General features: G+C 46.5%; 1 protein-coding gene across 1 annotated transcript in view; it reads left to right on the top strand.

Annotated features, from left to right (window-relative positions):
* SGIP1 (SH3GL interacting endocytic adaptor 1) overlaps positions 1-23,211 on the top strand; it is a 54,806-nt gene that overhangs the window by 6,459 nt on the left and 25,136 nt on the right. Inside the window, exons 7-16 of the mRNA XM_083168008.1 lie at positions 2,622-2,633; positions 3,914-3,925; positions 5,582-5,606; positions 6,241-6,292; positions 7,349-7,416; positions 8,660-8,752; positions 10,665-10,739; positions 11,818-12,288; positions 14,573-14,697; positions 15,674-15,800. Of these exons, the coding sequence (XP_083024134.1) occupies positions 2,622-2,633; positions 3,914-3,925; positions 5,582-5,606; positions 6,241-6,292; positions 7,349-7,416; positions 8,660-8,752; positions 10,665-10,739; positions 11,818-12,288; positions 14,573-14,697; positions 15,674-15,800 (1,060 nt within the window). The remainder of the gene's footprint in view (positions 1-2,621; positions 2,634-3,913; positions 3,926-5,581; positions 5,607-6,240; positions 6,293-7,348; positions 7,417-8,659; positions 8,753-10,664; positions 10,740-11,817; positions 12,289-14,572; positions 14,698-15,673; positions 15,801-23,211) is intronic.

Raw genomic sequence — 23,211 nt, 5'->3', positions numbered from 1 at the left:
AAGGGTCACTAGCTATAAGGAAAGGTTATTAAGAGCAACGCACAAGACACCTTATTAGTTTATGGCGAATTAAAGGACACCAGTGATTATTTTTTTCCATCTTCCTGTATTGCGCTTATTGTTATAGAGGATAATCTCTGCATGCAGTAATAACAGCCCCACTGAGAGGCCTGTGATGCTGGGACAGTCTCTGATACAGAACACATTCTTATTATTGGTGACCTTGATTCAGATCATAAGGGAGGTTACGTTAAAAGCATTCAGGTTCCTACATAGCTGCATACCCTCCTACGTGACCCATTGCATTACATGATAAATGCTCTGTCCCTGGACTCCCTTGACAGTGGTAGTTGCAGGGGGGGGGGGGGGGGAGGCGCAGTGCCGTTAAAAATTTGCATAGGGTAGCCTGGACCCCTCTGCCCCCTTTCCTCAACCACATTTGCATATTCTCCTTTCTGTCCTATTCTCCCTACCACCAGCCACCCACCAGCCGGGTCCTTCACTTTCGAAGGTGCTAGGTCTGTATCATCTCCCTACACGTTTATGTTGAAGATGGGACAGACCTACAATTATTATATAGATTATTATTACCATTTGTTTAGTGAGTGCTGACAAAACAAGTCATTATGTGGAATAACCCTTCATCAGGAGCAATATGTGCTGGCCATTATATTTTTTGTTCGGCCAGTGACAGTGTGCTATGGACATACAGCATATTAGTATTTGGCAGTGTCTGTTCTTTGCATGAACAGCATATTAGTGGTTGGCAGTGTCTGTGGTGTGGATGGGCAGCAGTTATACAGCGTATTAGTGGTTGGCACTGTATGTGCTGTGGATTGGCAGCAGTTAATACAGCGTATTAGTGGTGGGCAGTGTCTGTGCTGTGGATGGGCAGCAGTTAATACAGCATATTAGTGGTGGGCAGTGTCTGTGCTGTGGATGGGCAGCAGTTAAAACAGCGTATTAGTGGTAGTCAGTGTCTGTGCTGTGGATGAGCAGCAGTTAATACAGCGTATTAGTGGTGGGCAGTGTCTGTACTGTGCATGGGCAGAGTTATACCGCATATTAGTGGTGGGCAGTGTCTGTGCTGTGGATGGGCAGCAGTTAATACAGCATATTAGTGGTGGGCAGTGTCTGTGCTGTGGATGGGCAGCAGTTATTAATACAGCGTATTAGTAGTGGGCAGTGTCTGTGCTGTGGATGGGCAGCAGTTATACAGCGTATTAGTGGTGGGCAGTGTCTGTGCTGTGGATGGGCAGCAGTTATACAACATATTAGTTGTGGGCAGTGTCTGTGCTGTGCATGGGCAGACTTATACTGCATATTAGTGGTGGGCAGTGTCTGTGCTGTGGATGGGCAGCAGTTAATACAGCGTATTAGTGGTGGGCAGTGTCTTTGCTGTGGATGGGCAGCAGTTAATACAGCGTATTAGTGGTGGGCAGTGTCTGTGCTGTGCACGGGCAGCAGTTATATAGCATATTACTGGTGGGAAGTGTCTGTGCTGTGGATGGGCAGCAGTTAATACAGCGTATTAGTGGTGGGCACTGTCTGGTCTGTGGATTGGCAGCAGTTATACAGTGTATTAGTGGTGGGCATTGTCTGTGCTGTAGATGGGCAACAGTTATACAACGTATTAGTGGTGGGCAGTGTCTGTGCTGTGGATAGGCAGCAGTTATACGCGTATTAGTTGTGGGCAGTGTCTGCTGGCCATGCACAGCACAGACACTGCCAACCACTGATACGCTGTATAACTGCTGCCCATGCACATCACAGTTATACAGCATATTAGTGGTTGGCAGTGTCTGTGCTGTGCATGGGCAGAACTGACACTTCCTGCTGTGGTGCTACTCCTCTCCCAGAGAGCCGCAATGCATTTATCAGAAAGATATCTTATGAACTGTTTTGATTAGGAGATTAACTGCCCCCATATAGCAATACCAGTAGCTGTGCAGGAGGAGAAGACATGGCCACTGCTGCATTACCGTTACCGCACAAAGTCTTGCTGTATCCTTCGTATTTCCAGCAGACCATTTGGTGTACATAGGAAAACTTCTTCATCAAGTTAAATTCACTTACTATAAACGTGCCCATACATGGTGCAAGGGTGCTGTGCGATGCGCGCTGCCGCGGGCATCCCATCGCACAGCGCAAATAGTCTGTGCAGCCCATGCTTTTTGAACTAGCTACGGAGCGCATCGCACGCAAATCGCATGTGATGTGATCTAGTTCAAAACGCATGGAAAAATATATGTATCTATGAGTAAAGTAAAAACATTTTCTCCAGAAAGCTTCTTATATTTATATGTAATATTATTTGAAAATGCAATTTCCACTGTACCCATTGTTTTATATCAAGATGAAGTTGAGCTTGATAGTGCATAGTCTAGGAAATCACAGACGCTGCTGGCTACGTAATGTAGATATCTGTAAGAAACCAAACCTAAGATCTGGATTCATACATGTGTAGTCTAGTGGTGGGGACCTGTATAAACGCACCCCGAAGATTGCAGATCCATATGCAACAATGTCATGTTTTGTTATTTACTGCGTAGCGCAGGTTTGCTATGATGTGTGTCTAATTTTATGTGCTTGTTTCTGTTTTAATACGCTTCATTGTGTAGAGGAAAAGTCCGGTAAGATATATGTTTCCTTGTCGCTGTGATAAAAAGCATCTCAGCAAAGATGTCGTCTTACATTTCCTATTCACTGTTCACCTGTAATGCGTGTTCACTTTCTGCAGCACCGGTTGTCCCATTATTTTCTATGTCAAAATTTTTTGGTTTTTTTTCGACCCATATACGGTGGAACATTAACCCGATCACTGTTTAAGTAAAAACGCCTCCCCGTTTCATAAGCACAAAGTGGAGCAGTGCATGCTGGGTAGTCATATGCAAATGAGACAACTGTTTTTTGGTTTTGGTTCCCCCCCACTGGCAGAATGGGCTCTGATAGATGTGTGTGTGTGTGTGTGTTAATGCGTTCCCACTAGTTCTATCTAATAGGGCATGGCTAGAATTCCCAGAAGCCTTTTGGCTCCACTTGTCTGTGTTATTAGTAAAGCTACTTCCACAACTTTATTTCATCTTTAAGTTACAGTATTGGGTCTCCGTCACAAATATAGATTTTTTTTTTCTCTGCTAATCCTTAAATTGGTGATGGTTTTAATGATGACGCGCTCAGCTTTTTCAGTACTAGTGCTTGATGGTTTTTAGATCCCCATTCCTCCCACTACAAGAGATTACCTGCAGCTGAAGGATATGAACAGAATAACTCAGCGGTGGGAAACAGTAAAACTGCCCCTCCCACCCAGTGGGGTTCCCTTTATCACTGTACATTTGCTGACGGATCTCCAAAGTCCTCATTTCTCTGCGCTATGTCTCAGATAAAGGAAAAATTACAAATTTGGTTAAAGCTTCATCGGAAAGATATGTCCAGCTGTTTTAGACTTCTAAGGACCTACATGTGGAAAATCTACCCCATATGGTCCATGTACTAGGGCATATATCGGCACGAGCATGTTGCGCCTTCCTGCCCCTATCTAGGTCATCTGCTGGGGCAGTTACAGATAAGTGTAACTACAGATGCTGCGTTGGCTTCTGGCTGACTTGTAGCCCTGTATCTCTGGTGGTTCCAGGATCAATGGCTGCCAGCTCTGCACCAGTAGCGGTAACAGATTGTCTGATCAGTAGAAGGGGTGAAGCAGATCTCTTTTATGTCATGTGTAAGGGAACCTGTCCTTGTTGTCCTGTGTAATAATCGGAGCGCCGCTCCAGTAGCACAGTAACCTCCTGGCGCTACACCTTGCACTGAATGATATTGCTGATGGTACAATCCTGACTGTATGCGTGTTAGTATTCACTGATGTGTCACTCTTTGACTAGGTGTCTTCTCTCTTCCCTTGTGCTGGCCGCAGAGACGTAGCCCGGTAAGACCAATGTTTATCCGTGTAAAATGATGTCTGTGTGTGTTATCCAGTGATGCTTAAACAAAAACACATCGCGTTAGTACGCAGCTTCTGTGCCCCAGAGCAAAGACCCCAAGGCAAGAGTGCAAATTTTGTTTTCAGGAGAGTGGTACAGGAATGATATAAGGAATTACTCCACTTTAAAATAAAATAAAAAAAGTTTTTGGGTGGTTATCAAGACATCAAGGCCTCAGATGTGGCGTGTCCATGATCTCCTGGGTTCCCGAGTGGCTGTAATAGTCCTTCTCCTCTTACTGCTCATTGTAAATGCTTTGGCTCAACCCTAGTAGAGTTCTTTTATAATGTGTCCCCTATTACCAGTATAAGGGCTTCCTCTCATTATTAGAATATGACCGGTGAGTTCACCCCTTTTAGATTTATGAATAGATTGCCATATACCTAGGTTTGTGTTACCACCAGCCACTGTATATGGCCGGGTTAGGGCGTAAGCCAATAACTTAAGAATTATCTGGTCATTTAACTTGGGTTCAGTAGAGCGTCTGACCCGTTTCGTTCTGGTGTGCCGTCAAATTTGAGTTTCCCCGATTGAAGCCTTTAGTCTTTTGTAATGTCATAATTCGGAAATCAAATGGTTAAGTTGCTGTGCGCGCAAACTCTGGATAGATGCCCGTTTCTATGTATTAGTACTCTGATCAAATCATTTCACTGAACAGGAAATCTGGAACACGGTATCTTTGCTATAGCAATTTTCCCAATTATTTTCTCATTTCAAAATGATCTTGGATGTCAGAACACACACACACGAACACACACACACACACCAAAGGTCTGTTCACTGTACAGGCTACTTTCAAAATGAGTCTGACTTTGTGTGTCTAATATGCCCAAAATTAGCACAGTGAAGCCCTACCAAGTAGTTGTTCAGGCGCACACAGAGCTGACCCTTCCTATGGGCATGTCACGGGAGTGTTGCTGTAGCGGTTGCAATCCTGGGTGCTTAATCGCCCACATTGGAGGCCGTACACTCACAGAGAGTCTGCGTTGCACCAAACACAGTTTAAAAAGGAAGCAAGTGGGCGTGTCGGTCTTTGCAGGCGCACATCTGTACTCCAGGGAAGAGCAAGAAGCGGCATTAGCATAAAGGCGCAAGAATGGTAAAAGATGTGCACACAGGCGCTTCTACATCCAGCTCAGAATCCGCCCTTATAGCTCTCTTGTAAGCAGCCCACCAATTGGAAATCATTCAGGGATTGAAGGGAACAAAGGTGTCACTTCTGACAAGTGGGGTCATTTCTAGACACTGAGACAAAAGATGTGCGATGGTCTGACGACTAGAAACCTGTTCCCTAAGGATCATGGGTTACTATCTTTTTTCTTTAACATTTTTTTCATACTAATATCTCTAATTACGTAGGTCTTAATCTTGTACTGTTTATAATAAATGGATAAATGAATTGGCCTTATAGAGAGCCCATTATGTACCCTGTCCTGCATTAACAGGGCAGGGTGGTAACATTTCTCATCTGCTTCTAACACAAAGCTGTGTATAACAACCACAGTGTACCAGCTGTGTACCCTACTAATGCGCTCTGTGCAGGTTGCATGTCTAACAGGTGCATGACTTGTGCTGTAATAAGTGTTTGTTTCTATTAATAGGGCACAATTAAGAGAAAATTGTCAAGTAAGTAGAAGTTTCGTAGGACCTTTGACTCCATCCATCCAGTCGGTAGCATTAATCGACATTGCAGGTTTTCTGGACGTTTACTTTTTCTCCCACATCTGTGTAAAACTCCGTATAACACGCCTGCATGTCACTTAAAGGGTAAGGTTAAGCTGGTTTGGTAAGCCCGATGTCTTGCGTCACTACCAGTAGCGCACACACATTACGGCGCGCTTTACAGATACCATTGTCGGCAGTCCCTGCCGCAGTGGGGCTTACAATCTATATTGCCGGTCACACATGAACACCAGGGCTAATTTTTGTGATCAGCCAACTTTTTTGGAGCGCGGGAAGAAACCGGAGAACCCTGAGGAGACACAGTCGACCTGATGCTGTGTCGACCTTTTCATGTGTCCACCTTTTGACTGTTGACCAACAGTGAAATGATAATGTGGCTAAATTAAGAACTGAATACATTTTCTTACACCAGAATAATATCCTGTGGGTGCGAACATTTTTGAGATGACAAATTTTGTTTTTAATTTTTGAAAAAGGAGACATGTGGTAATACCTGTCAATCATAAGTGCCTTACTTACATGGGTGAGTTTCTATTAATGATTAACTGTACAAATATTTTTCTTTTCATTTGTACAGCCGAAGAGATTGCACGGCCGAGGCGTCAGACGCCCACCGCGGAGCTGGCAAGGTTAGTGCTCTGCGTGCATGCTGATGTTTTTGCAAAAACCATAATCGAACGGACTTTACTGTAAAGGTGCCAATCCACTTGTCCGATATGGGCCCTTTTCATCCGACTTTGATGTATCGGGCCGAGAAATCGGATGAAAAACTTCAGTGTGTTTTTGTCTCCGATTCCGATCCAGTGCAGATCGAAGCTGGGGATTGGGCCTGCTGCACCAAGGATCCGACGGATCCTGAAGCCAGAACTAGGATTACGTACGACACATAGTATGCAAAAGGACCAAATATGATGTCACATATGAGATCCGCCCCATAGTGTAGCATCACTTTGAGCACATGGCTGAAAATGTCTGATATGTAATTTGGGCTCTTTCAAGCATGGTGGCATCTCCAGTTTGGACATTTAATATGACATAGCTACATGTGCGCATTAGAGGCACCGGAGTCCGGTGACATCGGCCCTTATTCTGTTTCACTCTTAGAGGCAAATTCCTTATCAAATGGAAAAAAACATGTGCACTGCAGGGGGGCAGATGTAACATGTGCAGAGAGAGTTAGATTTGGGTGAGTTATTTTGTTTCTGTGCAGGGAAAATACCGACTACTTTATTTGTACACTGCAATATAGATCTCACATTGAAGTAAAACCCCACCCAAATCTAATTCTCTCTGCACATGTTACATCTGCCCCACCTGCAGTGCATATGAGAGTGAACCAGAATAAGGGCCATCATCTCTGAGAGTGGACTTTTCTGCAGTTCCCTCTGTTTTCATCGATTGGGGAAATCTCTGAGGATACTATGGTGTCATGTCCTTCAGATCGATGCTTGACCTGCAAATTGCTAGACAAAACAGTGTGGCACCCTGCGGATGTTCCCAGGTTTGTCACGTACTCGTTCCGTTGGTTGCTGCTCACTCCTTAACTCCATTAGATTGGTTTGCGGCTACTTTGGTCTGTGAGACAAGGTTCCTATATCACAGAGTTGTGAGATCTCATAAACTTCCCCTATGTGATTTATTCTGTGGCTTTTATTAAAATTCTGCTTTGTTTTTTGCTTTTTTAGTAAGAAAGCTCCGGTGGAATTATTCGGTCCTCCTCTAGAATCTGCCTTCGAAGGTCCAAAGTCTGAAGGTGAGTTCCCCCCGGGAAGCTCCAGCTGTGCACTTTGCTGCATCGCTCTATTGTGTTTTACATCTTCACTCACTCAGGTGATGATATGACTGTTCTCACGCCGGGCCAGATGTACTGAGGCCTGAAAAGTGGCAGAGTGATAAAGTATCCGCCAATCTGCTACTAATTGCCATGTTATGGGCTGAGTTTTAAAGTGACAGGCGCTGGTTGGCTGGTACTTTATCACTCTCCACTTTATGACTTCTCAAGTACATCTGGCCCAGTGAGAGAGCTTTACTAAGCAAGATAAGAGTACAGAATAGATTTGGATGTTCTCAAACGCAGTCCCCAGGACCTCTAAACGTTCACATATTGCAGATCACCCATCTGGGCACAGGTGTAGTCATTACTAATTGTGACGTTGCCTAGACCACTGAGCTGGTGCACAGGTGCAGTCATTACTAACTCTCACATTTCCCAGATCACCTGGATGGTGCACAGCTGCAGTCATTACTAACTGTCACATTTCCCAGATCACCTAAATGGTGCACAGCTGTAGTCATTACGAACTGTCACATTCCCCAGATCACCTAAATGGTGCACAGCTGTAGTCATTAATAACTGTCACTTTTCCCAGATCACCTAGCTACTGCACAGCTGTAGTCATTACTAACTGTCACATTCCCCAGATCACATAGCTACTGCACAGCTGTAGTCATTACTAACTGTCACATTCCCCAGATCACCTAGCTACTGCACAGCTGTAGTCATTACTAACTGTCACATTCCCCAGATCACCTAGCTACTGCACAGCTGTAGTCATTACTAACTGTCACATTCCCCAGATCCCCTAGCTGGTGCACAGCTGTAGTCATTACTAACTGTCACATTCCCCAGATCACCTAGCTGGTGCACAGCTGTAGTCATTACTAACTGTCACATTCCCCAGATCCCCTAGCTAGTGCACAGCTGTAGTCATTACTAACTGTCACATTCCCAGATCACCTAGCTGGTTCACAGGTGCAGCCATTACTAGCTGTCACATTTCCCAGACCATCTAGCTGGTGCACAGGTGCAGCCATTACTAACTGTTACATTTTCAAACATGCTGCCTTTATCTTAACTGACACATTCTACAGATCCACAGGTGGCCTGCAAAACATGGACTATTATGAATCCTGAAGAAGCTTGAGAATCGCTGTAATAGACTACAGAGCGATGTCTTATACATTGTCTGTCACTTTAATGAAGTTCTTTATGTCAGTTCCACTAGATCAGTCGGAAATATGGGGGGCAGCTGAAATAAGCCCCAAAGCTACAGAGTCGCCTAAGCTTCCTCGAGCATTCCCAGCAGGAAGTAAGTCGTTTTCTGTGTCGCACTGTATATGAATGATGAATACGTTTCCAAATCAGATGATGGGTTAAGGAATATACAATGTATTTTATTGGACTGTGTCAGGGGCAAGAAGCCTTTGACTTTTTCCAACTAGAGAAGGCTTGCATATGGTTAGAGAGTTATTTGGTCAGACCTATGTGCTGTGATGTCACCGGGTCAGACCTATGTGCTGTGATGTCACCGGGCCAGGGCTATGTGCTGTGACGTCACCGGGTCAGGGCTAAGGAAAGTGACGTCGCCGGGTCCAGGCTACGGAACGGGACGTCGCCGGGTCCGGGCTACGGAACGGGACGTCGCCGGGTCCGGGCTACGGAACGGGACGTCGCCGGGTCCGGGCTACGGAACGGGACGTCGCCGGGCTAGGGAACGGGACGTGTCCGGGCTAGGGAACAGGACGTCGCCGGTTCCGGGCTAGGGAACGGGACGTCGCCGGTTCCGGGCTAGGGAACGGGACGTCGCCGGTTCCGGGCTAGGGAACGGGACGTCGCCGGTTCCGGGCTAGGGAACGGGACGTCGCCGGGTCCGGGCTACGGAACGGGACGTCGCCGGGTCCGGGCTACGGAACGGGACGTCGCCGGGTCCGGGCTACGGAACGGGACGTCGCCGGGTCCGGGCTACGGAACGGGACGTCGCCGGGTCCGGGCTACGGAACGGGACGTCGCCGGGTCCGGGCTACGGAACGGGACGTCGCCGGGTCCGGGCTACGGAACGGGACGTCGCCGGGTCCGGGCTACGGAACGGGACGTCGCCGGGTCCGGGCTACGGAACGGGACGTCGCCGGGTCCGGGCTACGGAACGGGACGTCGCCGGGTCCGGGCTACGGAACGGGACGTCGCCGGGTCCGGGCTAGGGAACGGGACGTCGCCGGTTCCGGGCTAGGGAACGGGACGTCGCCGGTTCCGGGCTAGGGAACGGGACGTCGCCGGTTCCGGGCTAGGGAACGGGACATCACCCTGACGGCTAGTATCCTAATGGTATCCGTTCGATGGCCCGACAGCCAATAGGTTGATAACATCTGATCAGCTTGACCACATGAAAGATCACCAAGGGGTTTTTTCAATGTTTTGACCTTTTCCATCTCAACCTAATGACTTGTTTCTGTTCTTATTTTGTTCTTCTTTCCCGGGAATTTGTACCAGACAGATCTCGCTCTGCTTGTAAATAATAATCACTAAGATTATTCCGGAGTTTCCCACTTCCTCCATTATATACAGAGAAAATCCCCCCCATGTAAATGTAATGAAATGTGTTCATCATCTCGTCCTCTTTGTGTCGGTTTTGTTTGTTTTACAGTAAATCTGCTTCTTTATTTCTTTCATCCATTATAAATATTCCCTTGTTATTATTTCAATGAATGCCCCCCATTGTCTGACCACATAGGGGTCTGTTCGCATTATTAGTACCATGCTTTATATCTCTGCAACAAATCACTCCGTGTTCTACAATCACCAATTATTTATTCAAACCAATTCCTGCCCCACTGGGAACTGATTCCTCTACCGGACGCTCCCATACGCGCACGCGGGTACACTGACATCCGTTTAGTTGGCAACTAATACCCGTTTGTGGGAGGAAAGGGGTTCATCTGGAGGGATCATAGGTAAATACCGATGTAATATACACACATCATTAGTGTCTGCACACATGGGCTGGTAGCTGCCATCTTGTGGATGATTAAGCCAAGAGGGGGGCACAGATCCAATCATAAAGTTCCATGTGCACCCCACACCCGCCACTCAGTATAGATAAGTTATTACCACACATTATAAGACCACCTATACACAACAATATCTCATACGTGACAAACCTCTGCAGGCGGGGATCACTTTGTGATGAATTATTAATCTATGTGATACTTTTTTTTTTTTTCCAGCACCTCCGCCCATTCCACCAAAAAATATTCCGGCCACCCCACCCAGAACTGCTTCCCCATTGCCAGCTGCACCAGGTGAGTGACCTCAGTGTTCATCCTGGTCTGTACTAGTAGGGTTGTGTTCCTACATATATACCATGCGGTTAGAGAGGCTTCCTACGAGTGTAGTGCCCTAGCAGCCATCCTATAGAGTGCGGTTATCATCCCGCCAGTCAGGATGCCATCGTTTAGTATATGGACGCCGGCATCCTAAATGGCCTCACATCACCTGCGCCGGAACTCCGAATACATCAGGATACCAACCCCAGAATACCGACGGCCCGGTACCTTGATCGGTAAGTATGCGGGGCTAGCTAGCGTGCAGCTGGGGAAGGGAGTGGGGGGTTCGATTTCGGCACATGGGGGACTTAAGCCCCCTACACATTATGCAATAAAGGTAGAGGATATGCACGCTAACAATCATGCATATCCTTCAGTGTGTACGAACGATATCCGCGCACTCCCTTGGGTTATTAGTGACCCCCTTTCTCATCTGTACATGCAGTCAAATTTTGCCTATGTAGTTTAAGACTCAGGGGTAGATTTATTAAGCTTGGTGAAGTGATAACTTGTCTGGTTTTTATCACCGGCCAATCATCACATACCTGTCATTTTTCAAACCAAGCCTGTAACTTCACAGTTAGGAGTTGATTGGCCGTTGATAAAAACCAGCCACTTTATCACTTCACCAAGCTTAATAAATCTGCCCCTGAGTGCATATTGTTCAGTGTGTACGAACGATAAAGATACATTTATCATAAAACAAATGTCGATGGTAAAACAAACTCTTTACCTTTTGTCTTTATAGTTTGAAACCATTCATTGTGTATTCTCTATATCGTTCATTCTGTAGCTCTGGGGAGTTCAAAGGAAATTGTTAACGATATTGTTATATGTATACCTACCTGCCCTCCTTTGGGATACCGGCATCGATATCCTGACTGCCGTTCATCCATATGTATATATATCCCCATCCTATTCACCCCCATTATTATACGCACGGAAGTCCATTTAAACGGATCATTGTTCAATGCATTATACTTCGTGCTTTCTTGTCCACATGACGCGCGCAGCTTATTATGTATCTGTGTATTAAGGACTTTTCCATCTGCAGATCAGGGAGCAGTCGCCGGAGGGGAGCAGAGAGAAGCAGACACTGGAGATGAACAACCTGCATCCATCAGTGATTTGGACAGTATATTCGGCCCTGTTTTATCCCCCAAATCCATAGCTGTCAATTCTGAAGACAAGTGGGTCCAGTTTGTTGACCCCTCCCCAGAACAGATTTCCCCTGCCCCTCCTCCCACACCCACTACAAAAGCTGAATCTCCCGCGGCTGAAGCCCCCGAAAGTCCCTGTGAACCATCCCCCCCTACTGTAATATGTCGCAATATACCGTCTCCGCTCAATCTGGAAGAGGTACACAAGAAAATGGCAGAACAGTCGTTTGCTAAAGAGGACGTATTGGAGGCTGCAGCGTCTCCTAAAGATGTTGGTCTTGGGCAAAGAGCTACACCTCCCCCTCCTCCACCCCCCACGTACAGAACTGTCGTATCGTCTCCAGGACCTAGCGGCAGCGCAAGTGGTACGTAGTGTTATATGTCCACCATCTGATTCACGTGTACTTCCTTGTGTTTTACACCGCAGCCAGCTAATCGTCTTATATAAAAGGCTAACTGCTCCTCACCTCTGCAAGAACGCATATTGCTAACTTTAAAATGGGTACACACTAGACCCTTGGTGGCTAACCTTGACACTCCAGATGTTTTTAAACTACACATCCCAGCATGCTCTGCTTCAGTTTTGCTATTTTGGCTTTACTAAATCTGATGCAGAGCATGCTGGGAAGTGTAGTTCAACAACAGCTGGAGTGTCAAGGTTAGATATCAAGGCACTAGACCATATGCACGTTAGACAATCTTGTCTAATCTGTACCCAGCTTAATAAATATGTCTGTATCCTGATAACCTTGTGTTGTATGTTTCGGGTGCAGGAATTTATGGCCACCGTAATTCTGATGCTTATTGTAGGACTAGAAAAAAGCCTGTCAAAATTACGTCTTCAGCAATATACAGATGTAACCAGGATTATCTAGCCGGGCCTCGGTGCGCCAATCGGCAAGGCTCGCCAGCGAATGTGGTTGCGCGTTCGTCTGAGATGCTTGCGTGCTCCATTCTCTGCAATGCATGTGGGACGCTCATGCCTCCACGTGCACCGACGTGCCCGACGCCAGAACTGTATCGCTGGCACACCTGATTAACCTGGCTCCCTCTGCACTTTCACTTTGAGCTGTGACAGTTTTCTTTTTAGCCCACACACTCTCCACTCCACCTCCAGTCCCTATCTGCTCCTACCTCCAATCTCTGTCTCCACAGCTCCCTCTCTCCGTATCCATCAAGTTTGGAACAGATCAGTGTCCCTGCAAAAATAGCTTTCTGTCATGACTTCTTTTAGCACACAAAGGAGTAATTTAGTCCGTTGATTGGCCTCTAGTGGTCAGTACTTCACCTCATTTTTTGGGGGGTTAATTAACTTTTTCATACGTTTGTCAATTCTCACATATTTCATAAATGTCTGTATCATCGCTTTCTTTATTAAATGACATCCACAGGTCCTTCAAATGGGAAAATGGCGGCATTATACTATGCGCTATCCGTAGAAGAATTCTAATATTGACGTTTTAATTGTATCGTTTATATCATAAATTTGTAGCAAAACAATCCCAGATAGTTAAACCTCCTGGTTGTCTTGGTAAAAGGAAATAGGAACCCCCCCTCGGATTTGTGGGTTAAATATTCTAGACTAGAACAGTAGCAGGTTAACGGATATTCTGAGAGAATATAATCTTTTACAGAAATGGTGGGAAGTGTGAGCCCCCTGTTTACATGGAATCTTCCTTTTATTCGGAAGAGGCGCTTTGTGCCTACTGTATTGTACAGTGACGTCTCTGTCTGGGCAACCCCTCGTTCATCCAACCATTGGGTTACACGATACACTTTCTAATGACGTGTTGCCTTTCAAGTGTTTTGTCAACCCCATTTAATATTCTTTTATCCCATTTTTGTCCTTTTTATATCCAGACAAAACATTATGTTGATATCTGTCCGGCTGTGACTTCCACAATATAGTTTAGTGAATGGGATCATTAAATAATCATGTATAGACTCCGGGTCAGATTAGTCCGGCACCTTTTGGATGCACTGCTAGGTGATATTGCCCGGAAATAGAAGCAGTCTCATTTCTAACTATAAACACATGTAATGCTAATTGGTGAAAACTGGAAGAGAAAATTGTTTATTTGGCATGTATTTTTAATTAATTATATTTGATTTTGGCTGGACAGATCTAGTCCCGTATTAACAATAATTATTACATTTGTGATCATCCTGACGGGATTGGTACTAAATCCCGGCGGTCGGAATCCCGGCATTCAAAATCCCGATGCCGGAATCCCGACTGCCGAAATCCCGACAGGGGGGGGATCGTGGATCGCTCGGGCTCAGTGCCTCGCACACTATGGACACCCATAGAGGAAGAAAGTGTTGGGATTTCGGCGGTCGGGATTTTGAACGCCGGGATTCTAACTGCATCCCATTCTGACTATTAGTCTTCAGTAGCTTTTAGTATTTTAGTTATAAATGATAAAATCCGCAGTTGGGTGGAAACGTTATTTGTCCTAACAACCTATAGGACTGTTTGTCCGTGTGTTATTATGAAGTTCTCTGCTCTCTATTAATCTTATTGATTGGAATGTATGCGAATGTGATTACGCACCGGTGGGATCCCCCGTCCGGACTGTACGGTCAGGACCGGAGGGTGTCTGCCTCCAACTGAAAGGTTTTTATTTGTTCTCTCTTTACCACTTTAAGGAACATCATCACCTGCTCGCCCAGCGACCCCACTTGCCCCCTGCAGTACAACCCCTCCCCCACCACCTCCTCGCCCACCGTCGCGGCCCAAGCTGCCTCCTGGAAAGCCAACGGTAACTGATGTGGTGAGTGTTCGCTATATGTTTATTTAAATTAAAGCTACAACAGGTGACCTAAAGCTCTGTAGTAGTTAGGCAGCCAGTAGTACCGCAGGAGCCAGGTTGGGGTGGCCAAACCCTTCCTCAAGCTCTACCTTCAGTCCGTGTTTTCCAGGCCACCTGTGGATCTGTAGAAGGTGTCAGTTAGGAATGAATGCAGCATATGTTTGAAAATGTGACAGTTGGTATTGGCTTACACCTGTGCCCATGCTAGGTGGACTGTTGGTAGATCTTGAGGACTGGTTTGGCCACCCCTGAGCTAGGAAGTCTGTGGCAGTGCTCAAGTTAGGTGACATTGCAGGTGTGAGGTGGTTAACATCCCGGCAGTCTGTATGCTGGTGTTTAATGTACCCGACTGGGTGTTTAATGTACCCGGCGCAGGAACTCTTAATAGATCAGAATAATGAAAGCTGGGATCCTGATCGGTAAGTATGTGGGGGGGAACTAGCTGGTGGCAGGGGAAGGATTGGGTTAGGTTTGGGTACTAGTGGGGGGACTTAGGGTTAGACTGCTGGGAGGGGAAGGTTAGGGTAGACTGCGGGAAGGAGGGTTCGATGTAGGCGCCAAGAATAAGGTTAGGCTGCGGGGTGAGGGGGTTCAGTGTAGTCACCAAGAAGTGGGGTTTAGGGTTAGGCTGTAGGCCAGAGGTGTGGTGGTGGTGGTGGTGGGGGGGGGGGGGGGGGGGTAGAGTTACGAACTTCAGGTGTTAGGCGGCCTGAGACTCTGCTGGAGATAGGCAGCCTTTTGGCGTCACTGCTAGAGTTGTAGATTGCTGCATGTTGTTTAAGCTTTGCACCTAAACCAGTGTTACTGCATTAACCTGTGTTTCTAACTATCTGCAATGCCAACCTGCATTATTGTGTCTGGAATGTGCCTTCTGTCCGCTAATACTGTGTAATGTACTGTATAATAATCATGTGTCCTAAACAAATGTCTCCAACAGTCCCGGCCATTCAGTCCCCCTGTCCACTCGTCCAGCCCGCCTCCCATCGCTCCTCTAGCCCGCGCAGAGAGCACCTCGTCCATTTCTTCAGCGACCTCCCTGAGTGCTGCCACCACGCCGACAGTTGGTAAACGCTGTTTTTTTTCCTCCCGTTGTCCATGGGGTTGTGTGTTCTTGTCTGTCTCCTCCTAGGCACAGTAAGGATCTCCTTACCTACAGGTGTGTGTGCTTACAGTGCCCATGCCTTACTGAGAAACCAAACCACGAGCCGTAAGTGTAGCCAACTAGGCTGCATTGGCAAATGTTAGCAACATGGTAAAATAACAAAACCAAAATATCCGTAATGTATATCTATACACAGATGAGTGATTTATCATTCGGTGGGTGTTACTGACCTCCCCCATTGTAAACGGCTTGTTCTCTGTAGCCTTGCGCTGGTTGTGCCCCTGTACACTGTTCCAGCAGGGTATATGTGTCCTCCCTTGTTAATCCTGATTACAGATAGAATACCCACACACTGCATGGCACGCACCTGCCGGAATACGCTTGGCACATCACTTTGGTAACCGTTTAACCCAACCTATGCCGCTTTCTCGTTTTAACCCTTTTGTTGCTGCTTCTCTTTGTAAATGTTGTGAAAATCCCAAGTGCATCTTTTATATGTAACATTCCTGCGCTTTGTACAATGTGGCACTTTTATAATACGCTTTGGCTTTGCCCCCCACCCCGCATGTTTGCCTGATTCTTGAGCCTAATTGACTAACAAGACGGTCGCTATGTGTTGCTTTATTTTCTGTTCTGCGATTCATTCCCAAACGTGCGTGCCCGGGGTGAGACGCTTCTTCTATGGAGGTGGAGAGATGAATGTACTCTACAGGGAATGGTTCAAGGGGGTCGGGGATCACGCCCTTCTTTGTCATGTCAAAGTCCTACCATCAGTTTTGTTTCAGTCCTGTCCAGATCGTGAGCATCTCTGTCTCCTAATACGCTATGATGTGTGTCAGGGAATCCACGTGTCCTATGGGTAAGGTTGTCCTCGTAGTGTTGACCGTCTAACAGACTATGATTGTTCCTACCATCAGGCAAGGTGAGAATCTCAGGGGCTGAGTTCTAGAGGCTTTGTGACTGCCAGGAAAGATCCCCAACACACCGCAGTAGTTTAGCCCTGGTGTTACATATTGTAAGTGCCCACTACCGTATGTGGTGCTTCCGCTGTCGCTCCAGTGAGGAAGCACATGGTGATTAATGTGTGTCACTCCTCCTCCTCCTCCTCCTCAGTGTCACTGTAATACTGAGATGAGCACTAGAACCACATGGAAAGGAAGAGGATATATACAGCACCTCCAACACCGGGGTATGGAGGCCGGGTCTAGAGCAACACATGACCAGGACTAACCTGTGGCCTTTCTGCAATAGCTATTATACTGTAATGTATTTTCCACTTCGAACAATCTCTTAACCCAAAGGGGCCCACACACATGATGTGCTGAGCGTTCTGAACGATGCTAGAACGGTCAACGCACAGCAATGTGTCAGCGCTGTGTGCTGAAGGATCTGTCAGGGCCAGCGTTCTCCGGTGGGAACATTGGCCCTGACCGATTAATAACCAGCTTGCTGGATATTAATCGCCAGGCGACAGCGATGCGTGGGGCCGCACATCGCTGTCGCTATGGCCCCTGCACACGGAGCGCAGGGGCAATTTCTAAGCGTCCTAGTGAGATCGCTCACTTTACAGACTATAGAGAAATGCCGGCAGTTGATTGGCTGGTACTTTATCTCTCCATGATTTGATAAATCTCCACCCTAACGTTCAGGAGCGTTTTAATTTTACTATATAGGCTTCTGTTACTCGTAGATTAATGTCTAACATGATGTGAACTGTTACCGTTGCCTCTAGGTGGCAGCCTAGAATATCCGGGCCGTAATCTGTTAGTCATTGCTAAATGTGTCCGGCATACAGAACAGAAATAGAAATACAGAGCAACGCCCAGTTCTGGTAGTTAATATGAATTGCAGGGTACAAACAAATGCAAATGGGGATTGCAGGATTTTATATGGCGCAATGCAGCCCTAGTTTTGCAGTTCCCAAAGTGTCACCAACACCTTACAACTATACAACAACACAAAACGATTTGGAACTTTTTAAACAATAAGGCGCAAGATATACTCAATGACTCCTTTGGTTCTTCCTCCTCAAAGATACTTCTGATGATTTTTGATCTTAATGTCCGTTTATCCGTCACGTGAGTGTCCGTGAGCGGAAAAATAAAGATAAAAACCGTAAATTATAACGTGTATGTGGTTATTTGTTATACGTCTACGTAATCAGACATTTGGGTGCTCTTCAGTGAAGTGGAAATATATTGTGCGTACCAAACTCACGTTAGACAAGTTGGTACGAAGCTTATAAAGGTATCTTTTTACGTGGTGGTAATTCCTATGATAATTCTTCCCTTTTTTCCTTTTTTGGGGCGTGGAAGGTAGTTATCCCGTGTACTCAGAGAAAGAAAGAGATACAATACATGTGTAGATTCGTATGGTGTAGGGCAGTGGTTCCCAACCTGTGGTACGCGTACCCCTGGGGGTACGCGTCCACCCGCTCGGGGGTACGCGGTGGCCCGGCCTGTAATGGCGGTCGCGGCAGTCAGATGCGCCGCCAGCTTCTGAGACTGAGGGGAGGAGAGTGCATTGCGCATCTCTCCTACCCCTCACCGTGCTTCCCTGTGATTGGGCCCCTGTCAGCCAATCAGAGCTTGCGGGCCGGCAGCAAATCAGGAGCCGTCCCGCGAACTTTGATTGGCGGGCAGCCCAGTCACAGTGAAGGGAAGGAGAGATGCGCAGTGTGCTGTACTCTCCTTCCCTGAGAGAAGCAGCGGCGGCAGCTACAGTGACTGCAGGGGACACTGGACTGTCCTCTCCCTGGCAGCAGCATCAATGGTGAGTGTGCTGCTGCTGGGAAATACTATGGGGGCATTGCTGGCACTGTGGGGGTATACTTATTGTTGGCACTGTGGGGGCATATTTATTGCTGGCACTGTGAGGGTATACTTATTGCTGGCACTGTGGGGGCATATTTATTCTTGGCACTGTGGGGGGCATTGATGGCACTGTGGGGGCATATTTATTGCTGGCACTGTGGGGGCATTGCTGGCACTGGGGCACACTTGTTGCTGGCACTGTGGGGCATTGCTGGCACTGTGGGGCATACTTGTTGCTGGCACTGTGGGGCATTGCTGGTACTGTGGGGCATACTTGTTGCTGGCACTATAGGGGCATTGATGGCACTGTGGGCGCATACCCAGTACCATGGGGTCATACCTGGCACCATGGTGGCATTCCTGTTTCTGGCACTGTGGGGGAGTACCTGGCACCATTGGAGCATATGTGTATCTGGCACTATTGGAAGGCTAACGTGATCCGTTGGAATGTCTGTTGCTTCAGTAATAGAGATTTGACAGTGTTCTGTTATTTTATATGCTGTCCGCAGAATGGGCTGAGCTTATATTGTGGTCAAGTGGTTGCACTTTTTGGTACTTATGTAATATCTGGACTCCCGTTTTTCTTATGAGACCGCGTCCCCTCGCGGGGCTCGCTGCGCTCACCACGCTTCGGGCACAGTGGCTCGCTGCGCTCGCCACACTATATAAAATCAACTCCATGCGTAGTTGGATAGTAGGGGTATGAAAAAATGGGGTGCATTTAACATGGGAGTCCAGATAATACATAAGTACCCACTTTTTTTTTTCTCGTCATTGGCAGTATGACTTGCCCCTGTTAAGCCACACCCTTCAAATGAGGCCACACCTCTTTTAGGCCACGCCCCCTAAAATTTCCGCGAGGGGGTACTCATAAATGAAAATCCTAATCAAGGGGTACGGGAGACAAAAAAGGTTGGGAACCACTGGTGTAGGGGATGATTTTGATTTGTGAGGAGCCAAAAATTTGATGGCGTACCTCACTCACCAAAATTGTGCAGGAGTTAAATGTATCAAGGTATCTTTGGGTTGTGGGCGTACCCTTACTCACGAAGTTTTTTTGAAGTTTACACTCATAAAGGTTTCTTTGGGATGTCCCTTGTTTTCATACGTTTCTGTTGGGGTTCATCGCTCGAGCATTGCTCAAAAAGAAGGATCAATATACCATATATCAGGATTTTTTGAGACCAGTTTAGTACAGGGGGTAAAGGTTTTATTACACCAGATTCTGGTACACCTTACCCTTAATCTTAGTATTTTATAAAAGATTAATTGATGGGCGTACCCTAACTCACACTTGTGTGTTCGAGGGTCCGCTCATCAAGGTTTCTTTTGTAGAAATGGAATTCTAGGACTTCTCTTTAACGGAATTTACCCATCCAGTTCACATATAAAAGAAGAATATGCCAGAATGTAGTGACAATCACTTATACACCGCTAACAATGTTACATGTTCCCAAATCACAAGACAGCGTACCTTACTCACCGTTTAACACGGTGGTGCAAAGCCTGTAGCGGTTTCTTTTATCCAAAATTTCCTTATGAAAAAACTTTTAGCCCAATCCGTATTTATCGAAAGATATCAAAAATACAGTCTTTAATCCAATTTATCCACAGGGTAAAACATCTCCCGTACAGGGCATCAACACAAGGCAACAAGTTCAATATAAAATCCAACGGTTGTTTGAAGAAGAACCAAAGGAGTCATTGAGTATATCTTGCGCCTTATTGTTTAAAAAGTTCCAAATCGTTTTGTGTTGATGAATTGCAGGGTAACTGGATATACAAGAGCTGTCATACAGGAGAGTGCTCGGACGATTGGCTGCCAAAGTGCAGTATACATAGCTTTCAGCACTCGGGAGCTTTTTCAGCACTCGGGAGCTGTCTAAAAAAGTAACGGAACACAAAGCGAGCTGTCTATTTTTCGAACACCAAAATCCCTGCATTTTATTGTTGTTGCTACATAAAGTGACAGAAGTAAGTGATTATCTCCTAGTCCTCGCTTCTCACAACTCTTTGATATGAACACAAAAGTAACATGTTGGTTGCTCATGGATGCTGTCATATTTATAGGAAAGTCTGTCTCACATCCCAGTCACTATTCCGAGTTGACGCTTTGTTAGCACTACGTCAGATATGGTTCTCACGTTGCTATTGTGTCTTCACGATCTCTGGAAAGAATTAACCTTTCTGCTCTCACGGACTTTATTCTGTAGAGCAACGAATGTGGCCCCTCTGTCAAGGGTGTGAGCATGGTCATAGGCAGGGGGACGTTGTAGTGTTTCACAGGTGAGCCCACAAAAACGATGGGTGTGCCCATAGAAACGCATGACCACCCCCAATTTGTCAAACTGTGCAATCGAAAAATCGTGGGCTACCTTTCTAACAGAGGAAAACTCCTTAGATGGTTAGTAACTCACATCTGCTCACAGCGCAGTGAGGGGATTTGGCCAGGGGGGGGTGCATTAGGCAGGGTGGCATTCCTGCGCGCTAGGCTCTGAATAACTGCAAACTAGTGGTCAGGACTGAATCAGGCCCACAGTGTGATACTACATGCATTCGGAGAGACCGATCACAGGCAGCAATACATTCCCGCAACATTGAGCTTAATATAACCACTTACACAATTCCTTCCTTCATTCAGAACTGGACACTTTCCTCCCATTGTGAACTGGCGCTAACTGTAAATTCCGATAGAACACGTAGAATATATACAAAGAGCTGAAATCGCTGCCACCATCATTCTCTTCCCGCTGACTTGGTTATTCATAGTGTTTATTGCATGGCTTGGCTTTTATGTGCTGTTATTTTTTTTTTTTGTTTATCCCTTATTCTTTTGATCACGGTTTCCCAGAAGGTGACGCATTCGCTGACAAACGGCCCTCGTTTGACAGGCGCGAGGCACCGGCAGGTACTGTATTAGCGCGAGGTGTTAGAATGTGTGCGGTGTTCTGTGCTACCAGCAGGACAGGCTATTGGGTGATGTGTAAGGTAGCGGGATAACGTAAGATCCGAGGGTCAGCCATGGTTTAGGATTCGCCCATCCACCTTATCGTATCACTACCGGCTGACTACAAGAATCAGCTTTGGTGACATTGCAATTAGACAAGATCACTTTATAGCGGAATCAGCTTCTTGTTGAAAGTTGATAATTAGGATAGACAACTAAGGGGCAGATGTATTAAGCTTTAACAAGAGATAAATGCAAGGGTGATAAGGAGAGATAAACATCCAGGCAATCACCTGCTAACTGCCATGTTACAGGCTGTGTTTGAAAAAAGTCAGGAAGGAGCTGATTGGCCGGACGTTTATCTCTCTTTATCACCCTTGCATTTATCTCTTGTTAAGGCTCAATACATCTGCCCCTATGTCTCTTAAAGGAGTATGCCACATAAAATGTCTTTTGATAGCCAAATTTAAGGGGCCCATTTATCATTTAATATATGTGGCTAATTCCCCAAAAAATGGGTTAGCCTCAAATATTGGTTATCACCAGAATGTTTGTAGGAGGTACTGCAGCAGGAATCTAAGATCTCTGCTGCGATCCCCCCTCCCCCGCTCACGGCCACATTCCCCATAGGTTGATACGGGGGATACGAAGCTGGTAGATGTATCAACATTGGGCAGCATCGCAGTGGTTCCCTGGGCTACCGCTATTCTGAGATGGTGGTAGCCTATGGGCTACAGACCACACTGCTGGCGGGGCAGTGCGAGGTTGGCCAGGGGTCAGCGCTAACCACGCAGGCACCCGGCAAAGCGGAGCACCTGTCCCTGCAGGATGATACATGCCACCGAAAGGATCTCCTATTGCAATGCGATCCTGGGACGGTAAATGCCCATGGGCCCCCAAAAGAGTAAGTGGTCAGCTCAGTGCCAGTGTTTTACGTGCACTTTAGAAAAAACTTCAATCTGCCCCCCCCAACCCCCTACTGCCACCAATACCCACTTTCCATCACCTCAAGTGAAAGAGTGAAGGTGGCATCTTAGAAGTTCCACAGTCGCCACCTGCATTAAGTACAACAAGTACGTCTTCCTCATAGACATCTTCATATTATTATAGGCAGAATCTATGCTCCTCCCCCCTGTTCTTGGTGCCCTAGGCAGCTGCCTAATTGGTCAGCTAGATATTGAGAAAGGAGACATAACAGGAAGGAATCAAGAACAATAAACGTTAAACTGAAGGGATTATTATAAGTCACAGATGATGGAAACGTAACCAGTTAAATAGAAGGCTGAGGTTTAGTTTGGAGTAGCCATTGTTTCCCGGGTATTACTTGTATAATAGGGGTGTCTCTGCTTTGTGACTCCACCTCTGTTCAGCCAGAAGCACCTTCCCCGTCCAGAGCATTAACACCTCGCTTCATGAATCCAACTAACAGGCTTCCGTGCACATTGCATGACAGTTTCTCAGCTGCTTTACACAATGGACTGCTCACAGTGGAGGGTGCCATGTTGTGCCTCGTGCCCCGGCGTGGTAAATAGTTCAAAGAAAATTGTTGCAATGAATTTTGGTCCTGTCTGCAATATGGCGGCCTCCAGTGTGTGTAGGTCACTATTTGGTTT

Source organism: Crinia signifera, unplaced genomic scaffold, assembly GCF_055691185.1.
Source record: "Crinia signifera unplaced genomic scaffold, ASM5569118v1 HAP2_SCAFFOLD_172, whole genome shotgun sequence".
Taxonomy (NCBI): Eukaryota; Metazoa; Chordata; class Amphibia; order Anura; family Myobatrachidae; genus Crinia; species Crinia signifera.
The sequence above is the reverse complement of the archived record's forward strand: the minus strand, read 5'-3'. Positions and strand labels throughout refer to the sequence as shown.